Source organism: Cupressus sempervirens, chromosome 4, assembly GCF_028749045.1.
Source record: "Cupressus sempervirens isolate cs-2001-9-10 chromosome 4, ASM2874904v1, whole genome shotgun sequence".
NCBI lineage: Eukaryota > Viridiplantae > Streptophyta > Pinopsida > Cupressales > Cupressaceae > Cupressus > Cupressus sempervirens.
Genome location: NC_143121.1, coordinates 685,640,169 through 685,665,361, shown reverse-complemented (window position 1 = coordinate 685,665,361; position 25,193 = coordinate 685,640,169). Strand labels below are relative to the sequence as shown.

Genomic DNA, 25,193 nt, shown 5'->3' with positions numbered 1-25,193 from the left:
GTAAGAGTATCTATGATGACCCTTAGTAGAGTCTGTTAAACTTTGAAGTCGATGGAGAAACCGAATCAAATCAAAGATGGTTCCAAACTTGAAAGGATGAGAGCCCCAAACTCAGCCAAGATGATACTACGGGGAGTGGACTGTAATAATCCCTAAATCAAATCAATTATGGATTTTAAATCTATAAATAGTCCATTGGAAAGAAATATGTATCGACTCTATAGACAATTATAAATCAATTATAGATTTTTCATTTATATAAGTTCTCTTTATTGACCCTATAAATACTTATTTATGCAATATATATATATATATATATTCATTCCATTATTCGAAATAATAATAATAATAATTTCCTTTACATAAATTAGGGCTCTACACAATGCCAACTTCCACAAGGAATGAAAACTCGCCCTGATACCACCTAACATAGGATAGGGAATCGAGAACCTCAATGAGGCTGACCAAACCAACCTGCTAGTGTAAATGCACCAAAAGCACAACACAAAATAGAGTGGAAATAACATAATTCAATTGATTCAATGTAGATCTTATGCAATTTGATTACAGTGTGCTAAGCATAAGGCCTACTCGATTGCAACCTAGATCTTTTCTTCTAACATTACTGCCTCTAGATATCTAATTCATTATGTAATATAGTAATCATGACACTCAAGTTGGCTGAAAGATTACAATTTCCAAAATTTTCAAAATGTATATTACAAATAGGTCCCATCCCATAATGGAAAAATCAGCAACCACACAATAAAGCATATGAAAAGATGTGAGTTTAGAGGTAGGTCTATGCAAGATCCAAGAATCCACATGAAAAGTCACAAAAGATCACATACATGTAAAAAATTTGCATAAGTAAGTTCCCATAGGTTACACGAAGTGCCAACGAAGAACACGTCATGAGCAAGAATGAATGAGAACATGCTGGTGACGAAATATGACGAACTGCAATCAAAGGTGAATGATCCACGATAGGTCCACTCTAAGAACCCATGCTCGCAGATGAAACAAAATGAGAACAACAAGACTGTTCACACGATCAACATATTCGAATCAGAAAACAAGGCAGATTATTTTGGTTGATGCAAGATTGCCAATGAACCCAAGATGCTCCCACATCACTTTACTTGGATGCTATTTTCTTAAATGAGTAATCTAGTTCTGGAATGAAATAATAAACATGTTCAGTTCATGTGATCTTGGTTTTTTAACTGGTAGTGGATTACTTCCAGTTAAATCTGAAAATATATAGAATAGTCTGGTTTCTCCATGTAATATATTCTTCAGATAACAATTTAGTTTGGTGATCATATTATGCATCTGTTGACTCTTCTAAGACGCGGCTTCAATCTTCAGATACAATCGATCCCAATTCCAGCGTAAGGCTTATTCTTTTTGCAACCATTAATGTCTACCAACATGAACATTGCATATGATGTTAACATTCAGTGTACGCACCTTTGGCTTTGGATATATATATTCTAATATATTGAATTTTATCAATATAGAGATATCATCACCTTCAACAGATTCAATTCAGAAGTATTACGCCATAACTAGAGGTATACTATAAAGTCTGTTTCAAAATAGATGCTAAATGTTATTATACCTTTCATATTATGCTTCTCTAATTCCCTGTTCCCTGATGATCGATTTCTATTTACTCCCAATCTCCCATCAGTGAGAAGTTTTGATTCCCTTCCATTCACTTATTTACTGCCCACAAATAGATGTTTCAATCTCCCTTTAATATGCTGTGATGGGATGTGAATATGGTTGCAACTTATTATCGATTTAATCAAACTGCACCCCATGGCATCACACCCTTTATGTTTGACTAATAGGTGATTAGTTAATCATTTATTCTACGCTGTGATGGGATGTGAATATGGTTGCAACTTATTATCGATTTAATCAAACTGCACCCCATGGCATCACACCCTTTATGCTTGACTAATAGGTGATTAGTTAATCATTTATTTATATTTATATTTAATTTTATTATTATGTCTTATTATGTTATTATTTATTTATTATTATAGTACCATTATTTTGATGTTATTATTTTATTGCTATCATGTTATTTATTAAATTCAATCCTCGAATATGGGACATCACAAACAAATCCTTTCTAGGTGCCGAAATGTCCAAGGAATTGACCAGTTCGTAAAAACACAAAAAAATACAAAAAATGTACTTAAAGCTTATTTTGGAAAAGGTGCATGAATGGATCTGGAGGCCTCTATATGACCTTTCCATCGTCACAAGAATCATGAACATTGGAGATGCTAGTGAAAAGATATGAGCTTAAAAGCAGAAAATGAAGATCTAATTCTGATTAAGAATAATAAGAACCCATAGAAAAAATCTGAAGATATGACTTGAACCACTGGAAAATATTCAGAACCAACTTTCCTATGTTATCTCATATGTCCAATCTTGACATCGTAAGCCCAGGTTATGGCTCAAAGAAAAAAACAGCTCTCTTAAGGAAAATTAGGGCCAGGAGAGGGGCAAAGAGGATAGAGTACAACTAATGTCATTGCAATTTTGGTGCGATGTCAACAAAATATGCCATTGGCCACCTAAAATATTTCCCTATTGTTGGAATATTTATTCTTGTCAGCGAATTTCTCCTATATTTGCTGGTTTCTTGTACCAGCATATGAAATGCATTTGTAGGCATACAACCTACAACACTTAATAAAGTGTTTTCCTTTTTTATGTTCACTTTTAATCTTTGTGCAAAGTAATTTATTTTTCTGCAAAATTAAAATAAAAAAGCTAATTCTTTTGAACTTGATTTTTCTCCACCATGTAGACGTACAACAATGACAGATTGGCAAGGCTGTACAGATCTGTACAGTAGTACCAAAGATAATGCTTGTGAAGTTGAACCTAGAAAAAGATTGCCCTATTTTTTCTAGACTTGAATTTGGCATTTGAGTAAGTTTCTCTAGGGTTTTTGGGCTTTGGACACAACAAGGTTTGATTTGTCCTAAAGTACACTGATTTTCCATTGATGGCTGAATAATTGTCTCAAATCTTGTGCGCATTAGAAAATTCCAAAAATCAAATACTCAAATTTTAGTCAAACAGCAATTGATCTTGGGGTTTTTTGCTGCTCTGAATCCAGCGGCAGTACCTGTTCTGCTCTAGGATAAGGTTATTTTTCTCTTCAAGGTTGGATCTCTTAGAAAATGGTTAGGGAGTCATAAATCTAGTGCACTAATGTCATATTGGAATTGATAGCTAACCATACAGCTTGCAAAACTCACCTACAACTAAAGTGTCTGTTACATTTGAAGAAGCCAGGGTTGATCCTATGCAACTTTAGAGAGATTGATCCAAAAACACATGATAGATATATGTATTGAATTGATACTTCAAACCTACGTATATTATGATGAATGCTTAAAAAGCATAAGATGAAACCCTAGATGAAAATAAGGGGAGGATTAAATTGGAGCATTATGATGAATACTTAAAAAGCATAAGATGAAAACCTAGATGAAAATAAGGGGAGGATTAAATTGGAGCATAACAAGTGTCTTAAACATATGACTTGAGATCATGTGACCTATAATTAACTCAATTTAATAATAGAAAAACACTTTTAAGTTTAGCTATGTCTAACAAAGAAATAAGAAACCTAAGAAATTAATGATTGGTTAATTAATTACTAAGGTGATTGATGAGGACTCAACCCAAGACAAAAAATGAATGCAACAGGAAAAGGGGAATATTATTATCATAAGTGATCTGCTATTACATTTAGTACAATGAAAATTGACCCAAAGATGTGCCCTATGGCTTATAATGTTGTATGATCCTGGGGAAAACCCTTCTCACAGTACCTTCTCCCAAACTCCACCAAAAACTGCCTTTACAATGCCAAAAATGTCCTTAAGTAAACCAAAGTAGGTTTAGGGTTAGGAATACATTTTAGAATATGCCATTTGGCATCCATTGCCAAAACAGAAGGTTCTAGAAAACACGCCAGAAGTCAGTATAAAATTAGAAGAATCTAGAAATGGTAGTCCAACTTCCGGGAGGCACAACTTTTGATCTAGGACTCCGATTGATGAACTGTTTACATTTTCGGAAAGCTTTTCAAGTGCTCTATAGCCCTATGGACGAGCTTTGCTTGTCTGCCATTTTTCAGGCCCATACGAGGCTGTTTAGTGCCTCAAATCTGACTTTGAAGTGCTCTTAGGAGGTCTCTAGGCAAATTAAAACTGCAATAACTTTCAAACTGTAAAGCCTTTTCACTTGATTCTTTTTTTGGAGTGCTTTAAATTACAAGTATAATCTTCCTTCCAACTTACACCCTCCAACTCATCATAATTATGGCTCAATTACAAAATAACCTATTTTCTACATTGGCATGTATCCCAAGGTGCTCAAAAACTCTAACCCAGAAAACCAATAATGGAGCTATAAGAGTTGGAATCTTTATTTGACTCAAATGGGTATCCAGAAATGAAAACACACTAAACAAAAACTAACACTAAGCATATTTTTGGGTGATACAGGATTGCCCTTACACCACTGGATACTCCTGCATCAGTGATATCCTAATTACTCCAACACAGTGGTAATTTCTTGAATGAAATCGTGCCTACCTGTAGGGATTATCTATCAAATCTGAAATTAGGAAATCAAATCAGGTTTTTTTTCCCTTAAAAGATTTTTGGAAGAACCCATAGGTTCAACTCGACAACATTTCAGTATGAAAATCTTTAGCATATGACTGAAGTTTGGGGACCCCTCAGCCTCCTAGGATAAATCAATTTTAAATAATATAAAATAATTCATGTTCCCACCCAAAGGGACTTTTTGAAATATCTGACTTTCATGTGCAAGTTCCTTCACTTTTCCTTGTGTGTCCACTTTTGAGGTGACATAAAGCAACTTAATAAAATACAATACTTAATAAATTATTTAACATTAATTACAAAAAAATTAAATGTATACTTTGAACTCTCTACCTGAGTTGTGAAAGAAGTGCCATGGTATTGAATCTAATTTTGATTGCACCATGATATTGAAGTAGTTGGATGATAATAGGTGCCAAGTCAAAGACACTAAAAATAGACATGCTCTCCAAGAAGTTTGGAGAACAACCTAGGAGTCCGTGATGCTTCAAAAAGTGTCACTTTGATCGCCATGTTTACAATGTTTAATGCTGAAGATAGAAACCAATAAAAATTGATCATGTGCTCTCAAAGATCTTTGGAGTTCCCTTGCCATCTCCAATTAGCCAATGGAAACTCAAGAAATAGGTAAAAGGTCTCCAAGCTGACTAGGCCAGAGAGGAGACTAAGGTGGCAATAAAAATCTGAGGTAGTTCAAAGACAACACTTTAGCTCCAAGCTCCTACCCATGTTGGAAATTCACTTATGAATCGCCGATAATGTGTAAAATTAAAAAATATTATCCTCTCATCTGTCTTGTGCTGCTCTCCTGACCTGCAAACATCCAACGATAATACTGATTTTAGCTGTTTATGTTTTTAAGTGACACTATATCTAGATCAATCAATGGTGAGACTCCTCAGTCTTCTGGGTCTCAGTTAGCCTTGGCAAGTTGAGCTGAATTGGCTATGACCATATCACAGCTCAGGATTGTGAATTTCAATTTCTACATGCAGGTTCATGGCTGCTAGAGTGTATATGATTTGTTGTGATTAGGTTTTTTGTTTTGAACTTTTTATTTTCTATCATCAATATAATAATTGTCCATGAGAGAAATTTTACAATTATGTTTATATTGTCATCTTTATTCACACATTGTATATAGAATCATAGATCTACGCACTTTAAGGTTTTACTAAATATTTACTTGCAGATCAGTATTCCACATGTTGTCAGTTATTATTGGCAGCTCAATTTCTTGTGGTTTGGTCTATTTGTTATATTTCTTTCCATTGCATATAGAAAATTATTATTTGCAAAAATCTTATATGTACCTTACAAGATTCATTTTAATTTATATTAGATTGCTAATTGGATGGGCTTGGATTGAAATTGAGCAGGCCTGGCAAGTGATAAATTTTCTATAGATTTCAATCTCTCTCATAGAAAGGTAATACTGTTGAAACGTCAAAAGCAAAACATGATATTTGTAGAAGGAAAGAAAACATCAGAGGACTCATCTATGGAAAAAGTATCCTTGTATCCCTGCTTTGTTCTGCTGATTTTTATTTTCATGTTAATGTGTATTACAATATATGCCGCCATTCCTGATAAATATTATAGCTTTAGATGTCATGCTTCATTTTCAACTTGTATTTCAATTTTCAATTGTATACACTGCATAAATGAAGCATTTTAATGAATACTATAGCCTATTCGTATACATGAAAAGCTTTTCTCTTGAGATTATGATTTGTGCTATGCTAACCTTGACCTATGGAAAATAAAAAACTAGTGACATTCTCATTTTATATGCTTGTTGAAGAAACAATAGACTTTAATATTGGTTGATGTCCATTGCAGTTTTTTCCTTATTAAATGACTGACTCTTATCATGTATGCTTCTCTTAGCAAGCACATGTAATATTGACCTCTGCAAACCATCATCTGTAACTACTTTATAACTGTGCTATGTCTTAACTTTCAAAAAAATAGACAGTTTCTTTTCATGAAAAACATGTATCATTCAAATTGTGCATCATGTTTTATCCAATTTTGTATTGAGGCAGATATGGATATAGAGGTGGCCTCTTTAAAGATCCCTAATACAGATACAGCTGGATACGTCATTTAAAAAAAAACACTTATAAAATAAAAACACAATTTTCTAAATTATTAGAGGAGATATTCATAATTTTAAGAACAACATAGACTATCACTGCTATATAAATAATATAAGTTCATTTAACAATTTACAGTATACAAAAATAAAACAAACTAAGTCCTATAATTAAATTAACAATGATGTCATTTAATCTAGGTGAGAAAATTAATATAAAATATAGTAAAACTTAAATAATAATTTAAAATCATTTATATCTAAATATATAAAAAACTAGATTAAGGCTAATGATTTAAACATTAAAAATAAGACTTCACCGAAATGAGAAAAATAAAATTAAATCTGCGTGAATGAAGTCTTTAAAATTAAGTTTTACAAACTTTCATGTCCCAAAATTAAGAAATCAAATCACACAATATCTGAGATGGCTGGAAAATTAGTTAGTATTGATAACATGTGGATACATTATTCTTCTTTTGTAGAACTGTCTTATGATAACCTATGGCTCCTAATTAAATTTGGTGTTTGTGCTCAATTGTCTTTACAACACACACTTCCTTACCACCCTTCTCCATCTCTATTTATATCTTTATCTCTAAGGACCATACCCTTTGGAATAGATAATTCATTAAAGAGACATATCTTCTTATTTGGTGATTGCTGCCTTATTCAGAGTAGTAATGCATCCCTTCACTTATATTAATTTTACACTGCAAAAATTGTATCTCTTCTTTTACTAATTGCACCTTTTTAGATATAAAACTAAATACATTTGTTTTGGTTTAACAACAGCATTGCGCTGCGCTGCCTTATTAATCATGATTTTTCGTTACATTAATTGCTGGCTTTAACAAAGTTTAGTTTAGAGTAAACTAAATGAATCACATCTGGTCATATAGTAAACCACATGTGCATTGGTTTGTTAAACCTGTTAGCCGACTAGATGGTTCTGGCAGTATTTTGCATTCTATAGCCGACGGTCCGGCGGTGTTCTGTAGCCGACGGTCCGGCGGTAAATAGTTTGTAACGGATAAAATAATTGTGGCCGACGGACTCCTTCGGGAAGGTTCGGCAGTAGTATTTATATCCCGTCTGGGATCATTGTAAATCATCATTCATCTACCCATTTTTATAATAAAGATTGCAGAAAACATTGCTAAGGCATTGCCATAGTGCTGATCATAGTTGCATATTGGAGATTTGTAATGTTCTATACTTGTGATGCACCTTTAAATCAATGTGCAAACACTGAACTAAGGCCGTACGGTCAACCAAGTGCAGGCAAGGACTTGAATGGAGGCCAAATAGTGATGTACGATTGGTGAATGGAGGTCGTATGGTGCTGTTGGTCACCTAGAGTGATAGTACGGTGAGCAAGAGAAGGGATCTGTAGGGTGGTATGGCCGTACTTAGTATGTGCATACGATGGTATGGTAGTACGGTGGCAGGATAGGCCATATAGGTGAGAGAAGATGGCTTGGGGGGGGGGGGGGGGGGGGAAGAATAGGCCATATGGTGAGGTGGCTGAGACAACTATTGGAGGGTCGTACGGGTATGGTGACGCCAACTAGGGAAGGATACTATGTGTACGATGAGTGTATGGAGGCTACAAGGCAATTTGATAATACCTCTTTAAATATGGAGAATGCAACAAACACAACTTGTAGAAGCAGAGACCGAAAAGATATACACCAAATAACAATGATATTTCCACATACAAGTAATTCTTCAATTTGCTAGATTCGGGCCAAGCAGAACACTGACGAAATAGGGTGAGGCTTGAATCCCACCGAAATTGCGATAGCCAAGTAGGGAAGATCTTTCATTTTCGAAATGGCGAACAATCCAGAACTCCAATAGGAATTCGCGATATAAGAAATAATCCAAGAAACATGCTTAAAGACTACCTACTAGCTGTGCTTAAATATCCGTCAGAAAACTTTCCAAGGGTGTACAAAGATAGTCGACGGTGACACAAACTATGGAAACAAAATAAAAATGGGTCCGAGATACATTAAATCAATCGGCCCGTTACAATAGTTTGATAATTTATTTATTTTATAACGGGAACATTACAGTCCTCCCGTCCCAAATTTTGCTTGTCCTCAAGCAAATGCAATGCTGGGTGTTGGAGAACGTACTCGCCCTCCCATGTTGCATCATCCAATGGCAAGTGTTTCCAACGCACCAAATATTCCTTCACTGTGTAGTTACGCAATCTTCTCACGAACTTCGATGATCTCGGCCAGTTCCAGGATGAGCTTGCCTTCTTCATTGAGTGGTGGAAGGTCTGTGGCAACTGTGATGTTTTGCCCTGTGGCCTTCTTTAGGCATGAAACATGGAAGATGTTATGAATACGATTTCCCTCTGGAAGTTCCAACTCGTACGCGGCTTCACCAATGTGACGAACTACATGGTAGGGGCCATAAAATCATGGCTTCAATTTTTTCTTTCCTTTTTCCTTCAATGAGGATTGCCGATATGGCTGGAGCCTGAGATAGACCAAGTCCCCTACTTTGAAACTCCTCTCTAGTCTGTGTTTGTCGATGTACATCTTCTGTTGATTTTGTGCCCACTGTAAGTTTTCCTTCAAGCCTCTCAGTACGTCCTGTCCCTCTTGAAACCAGTCTCTCGCCCTTGGTGCGCGATTGTGATCCAGAACTTTGTCGATGAAGGAAAGGGGTTCATACCTATACAAAGCTTTGAATGATGCCATTCTGATAGACATGTGGTATGTGGTATTGTAGCAATACTCCCCTAGATGTATCCATTTGACCCACGACTGTTGTTGTGTTGAAATGTAGTTCCAGAGGTAACCTTCGAGCCACTTGTTCACAATCTCCATTTGTCCATCTGTTTGAGGGTGGTAACTAGTACTTGGTGTCAATTCTGTCCTTGCCAATCGAAACAGTTGTGTCCGAAAGATACTGATGAATCACCCGTCCCGATCACTGACAATGTTTCGGGGTAGCCCATGCAGACAAAAGACTTCTCTAAAAAACAGATCGGCAACTTGTGTGCCTTAAGAATTTGTGGAAATGGCGAAGAAGTGTGCGTACTTCATCAATCTTTCAACCACCATGAAAATACAATCCTTTCCGTTCACCTTGGGAAGCCCTGTTATGAAATCCATTGAGATACTTTCACACTTATGTTCTGGAATCAGTAGAGGTTTCAGTATTTCGATAGGTAGAGTATGTTCGGATTTGTTTTGCTACCAAACCGCACACTCTCTTACATACTGCAACACGTCCCCTTTGAGTCCTTTCCATGAAAACCTCTCCTAGAGACTTTTGTAAGTTTTGAGGAAACCCAAGTGTCCTGCCAAGGGTGAGTCGTGCACTTCAATATTTTCTACTTCAATTTGGATTCTGACACCAAAAATATCTGATTCTTATTGTAGATGATGTCATCCACTACTCTGTACCGATCATCCTATGCGTTGCCATCCATTAGCTCATAGACAAACGTGTTTTTGGAGTATTTTACTAATAGATGTGCTTTCCAGTTAGCTGAAATCAGGTTTAGCAAGCAGATGGCAGGTTTTCTGGACAAATCATTTGCAACCACATTGTCCTTCCCTTTCACATATTCAATATCAAAATCAAAAACTTGAATCTTGCTTACCCATTTTTGTTGCCTCTCGTTCAAATCCCATTGCTCCATAAAATATTTCAAACTATTGTGATCTGTGTAGATGACAAACTTGGCACCTACCAGATACTGCTGGAACTTGGTTAGTGCATGTACGATAGCCAACATCTCTTTGTCGTAGATGGAATATAGGCATTCTATCTGTGTAAGCTTCCTGCTCTCATAAGCTATGGGGTGTCTATCTTGCATCAATACCGTGCCAAGGCCTTCTCTGGATGTGTCGCACTCCAAAATGAATGGTCGAGTGAAATCAAGTAATGCCAGTATGGGACAGGTGCTCATTGCCTCTTTCAATTTATCGAAAGTGAGTTGTGCCTTTTCGTTCCACTGGAAAGACCCCTTCTTTGTCAGATCCGTTAAGGGTGCGCTGAGCTGAGAGAAACCCTTTACGAAGCTCTGGTAATAATTGCATAGTCTGAAAAATCTTTACAAATCCGTAAGTGATTTTGGGGGAGGCCAATCAAGGATAGCCTGAATCTTCTCCTGGTGCACTTGAACACCGTATTTACTGACAACATGCCCTAGGTACAATATTTCTGTCATATCGAATTCACATTTGGATTGCTTGGTGAACAAGGATTGCTCCTCCATGATACTTAGGACTTCATTCAGATGCTTCAGGTGCTCTTCCCATGTCATGCTATAAATAAGAACATCAAAAAAATCAATAAATACTTACGCAATTGTTTGTTGAAGATGTGGTTCATGTATGACTGCAATGTAGCAGGTGCATTTGTCAATCCGAACGACATGACTAAAAACTCATAATGCCTATAGTGACAACAGAAGGCTGTCTTTTCTACGTCTTCCTCCCTCATGCGGATTTGATGGTATCCAGAATGAAGATCTATTTTCAAAAAATAGACTGCGCCATGCAATTCATCCAACAACTCATCTATCCTTGGAATGGGGTATTTGTTCTTTATTGTTCTTTTGTTTAACGCATGGTAGTCTATACACATGCACATCGTCCCATCTTTCTTTTTGACCAATACCACAAATGACGTGAAAGGGCTAGAACTGGGACAGATCCATCCTTTCTCAAGCAGTTCCTGAATTGTCTTTCTGATCTGATCTTTGAATTTCTTGGGATGGCGGTACGGTGTGGTTATGACCAGCTTGGCTCTTTCTTCCAACTTGATAGTATGTTCAAACCCTCGATGAAGCAGTATGCCAGGAGGAATGCCAATGAAAACTTTATCATGTTTACTCAAAATATCCTAGAGTTCATCATCCTGTGGAGGTGTCCGTTGTCCCTTTATAGGTTTTGTCGAGATAAAACAATGTGCACGCCATGTCATCACGCTGAAAGATTGCCTCCATCCAATGCACAGAAACTTACTTCAGACCCTCATTTGCCATTCTGCAGAGAACAACCTTCTTTCCATTGACAACAAAAGTGAAATCCATCCATTTGAAGCTTTGAGTGTATTCATCAAGTGTCTCCATCCACTGTATGCCCAAAATAACCTCCATGTCATCAAGGTCTACTATGAAGAAATCCTCGGTCACTGTGTGATTCGCCATTGTGATACTTAGCTGAGGAACAAGGTGTGTGCAGGGCAGAAGAGTCCCTCCGGCAACCTTGACCTGAAATCCTATCTATGTCTCCGTAGGTAGACCCCTTCACTTCACCACAGATGAGTTTATGAAATTTAGAGCAGCTTCGCTATCCAGCATCACCGTAACCCTATTTGCCTATGATTCATACCTATTTGCCTAGTGATGGTGGTGCACCTGTGCCCAATTGTTTTTGGACAATGCTTCTATCCCTTTGATGTGCTCCTGCAAGGAATTCTTCACGATTATATCATAATCCTCAATATAATAATAGTTTACCATAACATGTTACTATTCATAAACCATCATAACGGCTAACCACCATTCTACTTCCCATGACGAATAACCAATTCTCTATGATTTCAAGATTATCATATAATAGCATCATAATTATTAACTAACATGTCATCTTCATATGAAATTATAACGATTAACCATCTTACTATTTCACATGATCATAACAATTTTTAATTGTCAACTGACTTCATGTGAAACCTCAACACCTATATGAACATTTTATATTGGGTAAAAAATTGGGATGTAACAGTTGACCCTCTTTTTGTGGCTATTTTCTTGCATCCGACCCAAGGGGTGGAGTAGTGTACTTAGTGAGTTTTGGAACTCATTATTATTTCAGTTGTGATTATGCAGAGGAGAAACTTTGTGAGATTTTTCTTGTCCTAAGTGTATTTCTTATATCTTTCTGTAACTCAATTTTGGATTTTGAATATATATTAGATTGAATCATTTTTGTGGCAAAATCTTCTTGAAATCTAGCCTTCTTTTCTTTCTGCATCTTTGTGTGAATACGTGATTGATGAGGTAGGAAGTGAATCTTAGGATTCCTTGTTATCTTGTCTCATCTCTTACCTAGTTACAGGGGTGTACTTTGTTTGTAGGTTATAGTTCACGTCTTCTACTTTGAGGTAGTTATGCAAATGTCTTCTTTTCCCTAACTCTCATGTTTAGGACCTTACGGTGAAACATTTATGCAAACATGTATAGGATTGAAGTGTTTTGTCCACGAGGAGGATCTTACTTGCTATGATCAGTTTTTTGTTCAACATTCACAAGTTTTGGCATATCACCTGTTAGCTTGGGTTCTTTTTTTTTCTTTTCTTTTTGCATCTCTTTCCCTTTTCCCCTCAAGTCTAGTTTGTTTTCATTATTTAGAGCTTAGGTAATTATCATAAGAAGCTGGCCCATAACCCGAAGATTCACTCAATTTAATAGGAAAACCCACTGCCTATAAGTGATTCAATGTTGACCGAATTTTCCAGTTCAGTTTTTTGAATTTGGTAGGCTGTGAATTTTAGGCTTTAACAAGACCAACAATGATTATCAATTACTTTGACAAGTATTATAGCAACAACTTCATCAATTCTCTCCCTTAGCTATCCTACTGCAATCTCCTAGCTCTTTACTACCTCCAATCTCTAAGCTAATCTCCTCTCATCTTTGAATTACAAATGAGAAGGCCTTGGCCTTTTATAAATGCCCAATTACAGTGAAGGGCCAAGATCGATTCAAGAGCAAGGGTCGAGATTTTTTCCCACAAACCCTAATTAGGGTTGCCCAATTTACAACTAATTACTTGAAGGCACCAATTTATGGCCCAATAAGAAAATTACATTGATTTTGATAGCCAATGAGAAAATGGGACACTTGGCAATTTGTGATTGGCTATGCTTGAAACTGAATTTTCTAATTGCAAGAGGCAAAGAATTGCCACTTCATCATCCTTATCGTGTGCTTGGAGTCTTGTCTTGTAGAGTACCTCCCTACACTTGTGATTTTCTTCATCCTTCGAAATTTCCTCATGGAATTGACTTGAACCACTTGCATCTTTATGAACATGTGAACTTGATCTTTCTTGATTTGCCTTGGATATGTCCTCGTGTAGCTGGATCCTGTGTACTTTATTTGAGTTTCCTCTTGATTTTGACTTGATTTTGCAAGTAGATAGCTTCATTGTGAATCCTTCCTTCACACTTGTGTTCTTGGGATTGAGCCATGTTGTTTTAGTACCCATTTGAAGTTTTGAGGCCTTGATCATCACCTTACCCTCTAGCTTCTCCTTGAATTCATGTGACTATGGAGGGTATGTGCACCAACAATGCTCTGATTTTCCAAGATTTCGTAAGGATGAATTTCAATTCAGCCCTTCTTGAATTCAGCTTGCAGTACAAAAGAGAAGGGTATTAAGCTTGTGAAAAAAAGTTGGAAAAAAAACACATTGATGATGAACAAAATTCATCTCAATTTAAAACCAATCATTTTGCAAAGTTGAGGCAAATGTTAATCTCATTTCAATCCAAAACCGTTTATTATTTTTATTTTTGTTTTTTATTTCTAATTTTTGTCACTTTCTCTCTCCTCAATTTTTTTTTGGAGAGGTAGGATGGTTATTGTGATTAATAAAGAATGATACTTGGCTGGGGAGATTTCTGAAGATGCAAAATTTCCCCACGACATGGTGTTCTCAAAATTTCTCATTGAACATTTCTTGGCGATCCCTTGCTATATTCTTGTTCATGGTGTTGTCATCATTGTAATAACCCTGCCTAGCTATAGCTCTAACAAATACTAATATTTTTGACTTTTAACATCACGTCAAAACATTTAGCATACAATGCCAATACTACTAAAAAGAACTCCAAGGCTGACTACATCACATTCACCAAGATTTGGCAATTTTTGAACAACATTGATGATGACCAAACTTAATTCAATGGCAATGATAGATTTGCATTTGATTTACTATGCCATGTAACTTAAAAAAAACTGAACTACTTCATATTTATCTCTCAATTCAGTTTACATCAGCATTGAATCAAATTACATCTCAGAATTTCTCACATTTCTTCCAAACAAAAATAATGACAAAAATGGAAGATGCAAACCTTTAGAAATTGATCTACAATACTTTAGCTGCAGGATCGATGCTCAATTCTATAGCTCCAAACTCTTACCCAAATGTGTCAATAAGTATATAATAATCAAGATTATTCTCCTTAGCTACAACAAATACAATATGATGCAGGAGCATCCAGAGGTATAAGGGCAATCCTGTGTCACCCAAAAAAATGTACTTAGACTTAGTTTCTGTTTCATGTCTTTACATTTTTGGATACCCATTTGGGTCAAATAAAGGTTCCAACTCTCACAGTTCCACTATCAGTGTGTTTGAAAATCTCGAAAAAATAGGAGCATGCAATTTGGCCATCATTTTGGTGATCTAGAAGGTGTGAATTGGCCAGATGAATGTAATTGTGATTTAGAGCATTCCAGAAAAAGAATCAGGTCAAAAGGCCCCACGGTTTGAAAGTTATTGCAGTTTTTCGGGTTTTGGAGACCTCCTAAGAATGCTTCAACGTCAGGTTAGGGGCATTAAATGACCTCGAAAAGGGCCGAAAAATGGGGGACGAGCGAAGCTTGTCCATAGGGCTATAGAGCGCTTTGAGAGCTTTCCGAAAATGTAAACGGTTCGTCAATCGGAGCTACGGTTCAAAAGTTATGCCTCTCGGAAGTTCGGTTACCGTTTCCGGATTCTTCTAGATTTGCACCGACTTCTAACGACGCTTCTGGAACCTTCTATTTGGTCGGTGGATGCCTACTAGCACTTTCTAGAATGTACTCCTAGTCCTTAACCCTCCGAGGTCTATTTAAGGAGATTTTTGGCATTGTAAAAGGCAGTTCGGAGTGGAGTTTGAGAGGAGGTACCATAAGGAGAAATTATCTCCAGATTTATGCTATTGTAAGCCCTTAGGGCATGTTTTGAAGTTTATTTTCCTGTACTGTTTGTACTCGCTTATTTTCTCAGTTAATATAATTTCCCTTTTCTGTTGTTTCCATTCTGTTGTTGGGTTGTGTCACCATCACAATAGGAGATGTTGGCCAATTGTATACCTCAATACAATTGCCAAGAACTTCTCAAACTCAACCCTTATACCTCAGTAAGGGCCACAAAATATTAGAACTCAAAAAAAATCACAAAGGCATCAAAAACAAATAAAATATCCAAGTATGTTTTTCTCAACAAATGGGTTTGTATTTATAACCTCTAGATTCCCTTTTGTTGCCAAAATGTAACTTCACTCAAAAAGCTTCACCACACAACATTAATTAGAAGCTACCATTAGATTCTCTCACTTGACTTGGCTTCACTAATTAATAAATGACTCTTTCCAATGATAACTCAACCTTCAATTTAAGTGAAATTATAACTTTATAATAAGCGATTTAATTAATTAATAATAATTTATCCACTAAATATATAATAACTCCCAAAATACTCATCATTTAAATATGCCGTCTGAAATAAGAGTCATACCTAATATTTCTCCATGTGACCAAATGCACTTTCCAAAAATAGAAAGAGTCCATCTCAATCAACACCAACTTACCACAAATAGTAAGTACACAAAACTAAGCCCAAACGAAGTCCAATTTGAGCCAAACGAAGACCAACCTATAGCTTGCTGAATTGTGGAGAAGACAAGACCCTCCCAAGCCAAGCCACTGCCTCAAAAGACCCTCTATCCACAATAATTATCCTACGAGGATCACAATAATAGGTTAATCTCTCAATTCCGATGTTGATAAAAATGGGGACATTATAGTCCTCCCTCCCTGAGATTGTTTGTCCTCAAGCAATCCGGTAACTAGTGAACTCTAACCTTCACCTAGATCCAAATGAAGAAGTGCGTGACATCCCTGTTGACACTGAACCAACTGCAAACCAACATCATCAGGACCAACCACATATCCTACAACATATCACCCAAAACTTGTGCTGATGATTTAGAAGTTAGAATGTCACCAGAAGGCAACTCCATAGAAGATCTATGCATCCTTTTCTTCCCTGTATCCACCCACATAATATATATTGGAATGGAATCTTGATCATCATCAACAATCCTTGAAAAAGATGTAGCTATAGGAGAACTATAAGCACTCATGCCAATTGTATCAACAATAGGTGTAGCCACATCAAAATATGTTGTCACAGGAACATTACCAACTGTCGCAACAAAAAACTGAACTGAATCTGCAGATGGTGAAAACTGAGTCCAACTCCACTTAGGTGAGTGATCAACATCAACCTCAAATAGTGGATTGTTATAAGACAATGTTGCATCCATGTCGAACATAGGATTCTCCATGAAGTGAACCTCACTACTGTGCTGATCTGAACTCTAAAAAGACTCTACCTCGACAACATTCACCTCATCATCGATGACATGTATACTATCATCAGGGCACACATCAAAAATTGTATGCATATTGCGAAACTCTTCGCTAGATGGATGGACTGACACGGAAGTGGTTGTTGATATGACTGTATCCTCGTATGCTCCTACTTCCACTATTGTTGCATTGCCATCAAATACATTATCCTTGGAATTCATGCCAACAATTGCATCATCTGACTCAACCTGACATGAATTCTCATCACATTCCCCTCAACTGTGCTCAGCTCATGTGGTGACTCATAAGAAATGTCTTGCACATTTGTAGCCGCAACTATATCATCACATTTCGCTCTTCGAAACATAAATATCATGCTTTTCTCAACTCTTGGATCCAAAATCAGTTGGGTCATCCTTTTGTGATTTTGATTCAGTTCATTCACTAGTACATCCAATTGTTTTACAATACCTCGTATCTCAGAGTCTCCATCCCTAGGTGAAGAAGTACGCCCTCTGTGGGTATAATGAATACCAAACCTCTTGTCACGATCCATGATGCTGAAAACCAAATCTCCAAAATAAAACACTGATCAAACTGAGCCTAATTCCTACAGGCTGGTAGGAAATTGCTCTGATACCATTATAATAACCCTGCCTGGCTATAGCTCTAACAAATACTAATTTTTTGAGTTTTAACATTATGTTAGAACATTTAGCATACAATGCCAATACTATTGAAAAGAACTTCAAGGATGACTAAATCACATTTACCAAGATTAGGCAATTTTTGAACAATACTGATGATGACCAAACTTAATTCAATGCCATGTAACTTTAAAAAAAACTGAACTACTCCATATTTATCTCTCAATTCAATTTACATCAGCATTGAATCAAATTACATCTTAGAATTTGACACACTTGTTTCCAAGCAACAAGAATGACATAAATGGAAGATGCAAACCTTTAGAAGCTGATCCACAATACTGTAATATCCCTCAGCTGGTTATAACTTTGACAAATTCAATTTCTTGACAAATTTAGAAAACTTGGCATTTTGACAAACACTTTGCAAGCCAATTCAATAATATGAGAAATCTCTTTGTGGTTGCATTCACAACACAAATATATGGAACTCTAAAATAGTTTGAACACAAAAAATCATAACTTGTATTGCAACTGATTATGGGAAACTTCAATGCTGAACTTTAACTTTCATTAACTAACGTCCACCTTTATTGAATTCAAATCTGATTGCTATGGCAATTGGAATTACAAACACAAGTATAATTATGAGGAACTTGATTAAAGGCACGTTGATGATCTCTTTAAATCCATGCAGCCTTTGTCAAGTTGATTTATATTCTAACAATTCTCAGCTCCCAGAATTTCATTGACCAAGCCACCATAGTCAATGTGGCTGTCTCAAATACAAACGCAGGCCCTGAATAATGAATTGCAGGTTAACAATAGCAACTACAGACCTCTATCCAGCAGTCTCAAGCCTCCAATATATAAACGCAGGCTTCAGATCAGGACATATATGCCCAGGAGAATTGATGCAGATCTCACTTTACGAAATGCAGTCCCTTATACAGTAGCACAGGTCCTCTGTAATGAAACACAGCTCCTCTGATATGTATTGTAGGCCTCTTATCAGGAAGTCATAGGTAGGAAAAAGTCAAACGCTGCCACTAACAGGATCAACAACCTCTCAAAAGCACACTCTTGACTTCCTCATGAACAAATCGCAGATATGTATTAAATTATTAATTCATCAGCAACCAACAAGTTCTATGATCTCATCAACATAAATTAACTTCTTATAAACAACAGAAACATTAGAGAAGTAATGACAATTTGCAATCACAGTTGCAAACACAATTCTCAGAAATAAATCTCAGAATTATGAAAACTCCAGAAATGCAATACTCCTAGCCACAGATAATAACAGTAAGGGAAGCTGAGAAATGTTTTCGAATCACTGCTGAGGTATAATGATTCCATTTATCTTCAACAATAGAGCTCTTCGTAGCCATAGTAAAACAGTACGAGATATGCAAAATGCTATATAATAGTAGCAAATTGCAAGCCAACCTTCAACGAATTCTCAGATTTGAATCTACAATACTTCAGCTGTAGATCCAATGGAACAAACCAGAATTCAGACCCTTATACTTCAGCAAGAGCCACAAAAAATCAGAACTCAAAAAAAGCCACAAAAGCATCAAAAACAAATAAAATATCCAATCATGCTTTTCTCAACAAATGGGCTTGTATTTATAACCTCCAGATTCCTTTTTGTTGCCAAAATGTAATTTCACTCAAGAAGCTTCACCACACAACATTAATTAGAAGCTTCCATTAGATTCTCTCACTTGACTTGGCTTAACTAATTAATAAATGGCTCTTTCCAATGATAACTCAACCTTCAACTTACGTGAAATTATAAAGTTAAATTATAACTTTATAATATACAATTTAATTATTTAATAATAATTTGGCCACTAAATATATAATAACTCCCTAAATACTTATTATTTAAATATGCTGTTTGAAATAGAAGTCATACCTAATATTTCTCCATGTGACCATATGCACTTTTTAAAAATAGAAAGGGTCCATCTCGATCAACACCAACTTACCACAAATAGTAAGTACACAAAATAAGCACAAACGAAGTCCAATTTGAGCCAAACGAAGACCAACTTGTAGCTTACTGAATTGTGAAGAAGACAAGACTCTTACAAGCCAAGCCACTGCCTCAAAAGACCCTTTATCTACAATAATTAGCTTACGAGAATCACAATAATAGGCTAATCTCTCAAACTCCGATGCTGATAAAAATGGGGACATTACGATCAAGCCATAAATCGATGTTATAATGCCTTAGAGGATGACAAACCTTGGGAGACTCAATGTGGGGAAATTTCGGAAGATGCGAAATTTCCCCAAAAGGGAGATCTCTGAAGATGCGAAATTTCCCCAAGAGTAAAATCCTTTGGCAAATTGTCGATTCCCTCCCCGCATTGTTCTAAAATTGCAATGCTTAAGTTGCAACTGAATAAAGGCCCAAGTTTTGAGATTTTTGGGAGGAATGAGGAGGTAGGTATATTTCAGAAGTTGCGAAATTTCCCCAAAAGGGAGAATTCGGATGATGCAAAATTTCTCCAAGAGAAAAAAAATTCCAAGGTTGCAAAATTTCCACCTTTGTCCTAAGTCTCAAGCATGCAACCCTTCTCTCTTGAACTAAAATTTCACTCTCTATTTGGACTTTAGCCCATGAAATCCCTCTAAGCGACGTCAAAATACTTGCACAAACCCGAGACCAAAACTTGCTTCCTAGCAAGCCAAAATTGCTCAAACTCACCTTAGACTTGGAGTCTTGAGAAAATGTTGGCAACTAAAACTGCCTAAGACAAAGACTCCTACTTGCTAAAGCAAAAAGAGGGGGTCCATTTGCAATGAGGCAATGGTGTGAAAACCACACAACAACTACCAAGTCTGAGTCCTCCTGGAGTGTTTGTCGAGTTCCATCCTTGGTGGATGGAGTGTTTCAAACTTTCAATGTAAAGGCATGAGGCCCCTTATTTGTGCCTCATTGGCTGAGGTTGGTTAATTATGGGATTCGTGATTCACTTTTTTTTCCTTTGAAAGTTATAGATGCATAAATCTAGGTTACTGATTTAATCTGCATCCTAGATCTAGGCCCAATACTTTCCCAGTTTGGATTCTGATCTGGGTCCCCTGTAGATCTGGTGAGGGGCCCGAAAAATTAATAAAATGCTACTGTTTCTCTGTTTGTTGGGGGATCTTGGCATAGTTGTCAATATTTGTGATCTGTTTGGATATTTGGCCCAAGCTCTGCCAGCTCACTAACACATACAGATGTGTTTTCCATCATTTTAAAATCAGACTTGCTGATCTGGTTGGTGACTGATTTTTAATTTTGGTTATTCCTGTTTGCAGTTATCACCTGCTTGCACCTTCTTTCAGTGTCCTTGTTGATAATTTATAATTTGACGAACTAATTTATACCATGTTGAATTTTTGAGGAGATATATTTTATAATACTATAGTTTTTCTAGAGTTTAATAATTCAATGTATGTTATATTATATATTTAATTAACCTATTTAATAAAAAACACTGTATGTGAAAGTGATTTGTATGCTATTTGCAAGGACATTCAAAATGAATCCAACTCCAATTTTTATTTTTTTTCCCCAAATCCATGATCTGAATCTGGGAACTTGAACCTGGATCCAAACCAGAACTGGAAACTTAGGTATGAATCATACATATTTGAAATAGAAAATTTACAATTAGTTATTGCAGAGTGACTTAAATCTTGTCAGTCTAGACTCTAGACATTAAAATTTACCCACACTTTATTCTTCAAGCTAGCAAAGCTTCCTTTTCACATAGACAAAAGACACTTTATGATTGTTTGATGCGGAAGAAACAGAAAATGATGTATATTAGCACTAACATACAAGATTGTTTAGTGGAGAACAATAAATGCTCACAACGTTTGATGATTTGCATTTGCTCTAATGACCCCATTCCTCACAATGTTTGGTGATTCTTTAAAGAAATGTATATGTAGATATTTCTTAAGAACCCCTATATTTCATACTATAACTGATTTTAATTTAGTTAACTTAGCTAATTAAGAATGTATAAAAAGCATTAAACTGCTGGTTTTAATTTTCTAAATGGAAAGTCACATTTTTGGCAAAGTTTTGCAAAAGCAAAGCTTTTTCTTAGGGCCTTACTATCCCAAACCCCTTAATTCTCGGGAATTTTTTAAATATAATTGCAATGATATATCTAAAGGCTGGCTGTTCTATTTTTCATGTATACTAAAAGTTTTCTTGTATCTCAAATGATCTGTTCTTATTGTGCATTGTTTCTTGAAAAAATCTGTGTTAAAATATCTTCATGAATTGTAGTTAGTTGGCACTAATGAGGCAACATGTGTGGGACTAGTGATTTCAAACCGGACAACTAGAATGTGAGTTTCCATTATCATAATTGGTAATTCTTGGATTGGTTTCCTACTGTTCATATTGACATTAGGTTATTTAGTCTTTTTACAATTACATGGTGTCTAATTGAAGAGCTTATGTGGAGACTTGGAATATTGATTTTTTATCATTATTTTTTTTTTTTGCAAATTACAGGACATCAGTTGCTCATTTTGATTCTCTGAAAATTGTGAAACTGGGTTTGCTGCAAATGTTGGCAGGAATTGTATGTGGAGAAAAGGATGCTGATTTAGATGTTTGTTTCCTTTGCTCTCACTTTATGAATTTGAATTTTCATCGATTCCTTTTATCCTTTAAAAGCTTTACTACATGAGTGTAGAAAAGAGTGATTCAAATCATGCATGGGAGCATTGTTTTAATGACATGTTATTTGAAAGAACTTGTCTCTCTTTTTTAATGTCAAAGTCAGATATTTTATATTGGTATTTTTTAGCATGGATACTTGTACGTGATTGATATACAGGTTTGGAACCTTGCAGGTGCATCTTTCGGGAGGGTTTGATGATACTCGCGGAAGGCATTTCAACAAAATCTTCAAAAATGAAAACTCTATGACAAACAATGCTGTAAGAAATCCTCTCATATGTGCACTGGGACTAAAGATGAACACTTAAATTTTTACCTTGCCATTTGTAATAATTATGATTGAAATGATAATCAATAGTAATACAATCAGTTTTCTGTGCAGCATAGCTGTGATGGTGCCTTGATCTTGGACCAATACAAGGAAAAGCTAGTATTGGATGGATATTCCTGGCCTCTTTGTTTAAAAATAGTTGAAACCATGCAAAGCATGCCTCAGAATTTCCATCTTCAGACATTTTGTGTTCTTAATCATAATACATCAACAGGGCCTAAAGGGGAATCACGCCCTGTTATTAGAGGTTTTGTGGTTAGTTATTTACCCTTTTTTATATTTTATATTTTAATTCATTTTGAATATAAAAGCTTGTATATCTGAGGTTTTCTTTTAATGAACGTGATTAAAAAAATCATTGTTACAGCATAAAACCTTAATATGATCTTAGCTCCATTTTCATGATTTGAATTTAAATTAAACTACTATCCTATTCATGTATTGAGGAATTTCCTCTTATGTCATATTGGTGCATATTTAAAATGTTTCCTAGGTACTTTTCGAAAGTTCAATTTTTGTGTATCAATCAATTGCTATACCCCTTAAGGTGGTTGAAGAGGACTATAGCTAAATGTCAATATTGGGGCCTAGTTTGAATCTTTCTCAGGTAGTCTTGGAAGTTGGTTCAATTTTTGTGTATCAGTCAATTGCTATACCCCTTGAGATGGTTGAAGAGTACTGTAGCTATTATGTTCTCTCATCTTGGCCATTTGTTGCCCATATTGTTTGACAAGTCCTGCAATGCCCTATCAAATCTCATGCATTACTAATAAGTTTGGCAAGTTTTTCCTCTCAAGGTTGGGACTTTATGGGGGCTTAATTCTTGGAACTTGCGCATGTGGGAATTTTGATTTAGATACTCACGTGTTATTCTTGCACTCTCGGCCACATGAGAATCCTTAATTTGACCCACTTCAACAATCCACACACTTGAAATGCCTTTAGGTTCTCTTTTATACGTCTTTGGCCGAACAGTTTTGGACTGATTACATTAAGCACCAATTCTTCTTCAATTAACAATTTTCTGATATGTTGAAGATTACTCTTGAACACTTCTGTCAATGAATATTCTGATTCAATCTCCCATTCTTCTTTGGCCATTGATGAATTTATTGAATTATCCACTTGGTTAGAAAGATCTAACGATGCTTCATTTGGTATTAGTAAGTGTCTTTCCCTCTCTTTCTCACTCTTCCTTTGTATGTTTCTTTGTGGTGGAAATGTTATGGTTTATAAGGACCAACTTGTCCTTACAAGAGAATAATAGGTTTACTAGAAGAATGATCATAACAACTCAATAAAGAATTCACATTTAATTTTTTTAATTTTTATCTTTAATTATTAATTACTGTTACCTAAATTTTCACTTTTGGTGAAAATTTTAGGTAGAGCCATAGTTATGCCAATCAAAGGTGTATTTTTTGTGTTTTTGCCAAATACAAGAGTTTTGATAACATATAAACCAAAGAGCTGAAACATTGTATTTAAAAGAAGAAGAGTGTTGCATAAAATTGATTCTTACAAGTTTTTCTGAAAGAGTTTTTCTTTATTGATCAAAATGTTCAAATGTTTCACACAAGCTGTGAATCTAGCTAAAGAGAAAATCATAACTTGAATTTCAAAACATGAATACATGTGAAAAGAAGAACAAGGTATAAGAGTCATAGGGGCCAGTCATTGCTTGAATGACTGACAATGTTGTTGTTTGCTTTGAACACACACACTCTAGATGCCTTGCTACTGCTGTCCTCCTACATTCCAATGCCAAATCCTGCAATCATATGAAAAGATGGAGTTAGATCCAATAGATCTAAACAATAACCAGCCTACCTCATCATTATACCACAGACATGCATCCACATTTTCAAATACAAATCCTAATTTGCTTTCTAACTAATTTGTCCATGTGTCGTAACAGGTGCTCTAATTAGCGAGTGAATGTAAATGTGGCTCCCACAAGGGTTTGAGTCCAGCTCTCTAATAAGAGATAAAGTAACAAGTAATCAAAGTGAAATGCATGTAAGTGCCTTTGATAATCAACAGAGACAAGGAATCAGTAATGTAGTTGAAAAGTATAAAGTACACTCCACATCAATATGTTGTTAGGCGAATATTTTGCAACCGATAGTTTTGGGTAAAAATTCAATCGCAAAATAGGATGACTAGCCATAGCGTGTAAGATAGAGTCTCTCCCACCTTAAAGGGAAGGCTCCCCCTTCTCACCGTTCCTTAAAGAAGTGTAGGGATTTTATAAAATGGATGTTACCAATATCCTTTCTTCTTAACTTTCAAGAAAGAATCCACTTACTTGTGGAGCGAGTAATG

At 35.9% G+C, this 25,193-nt stretch overlaps 1 protein-coding gene across 1 annotated transcript in view; it reads left to right on the top strand.

Moving 5' to 3' along the window:
- Positions 1-25,193, top strand: part of LOC149563117 (protein N-terminal asparagine amidohydrolase-like) — a 171,737-nt gene that overhangs the window by 75,033 nt on the left and 71,511 nt on the right. Inside the window, exons 4-8 of the mRNA XM_089828069.1 lie at positions 6,053-6,102; positions 22,136-22,197; positions 22,367-22,466; positions 22,711-22,797; positions 22,920-23,123. Coding sequence (XP_089684195.1) covers positions 6,053-6,102; positions 22,136-22,197; positions 22,367-22,466; positions 22,711-22,797; positions 22,920-23,123 — 503 coding nt within the window. The remainder of the gene's footprint in view (positions 1-6,052; positions 6,103-22,135; positions 22,198-22,366; positions 22,467-22,710; positions 22,798-22,919; positions 23,124-25,193) is intronic.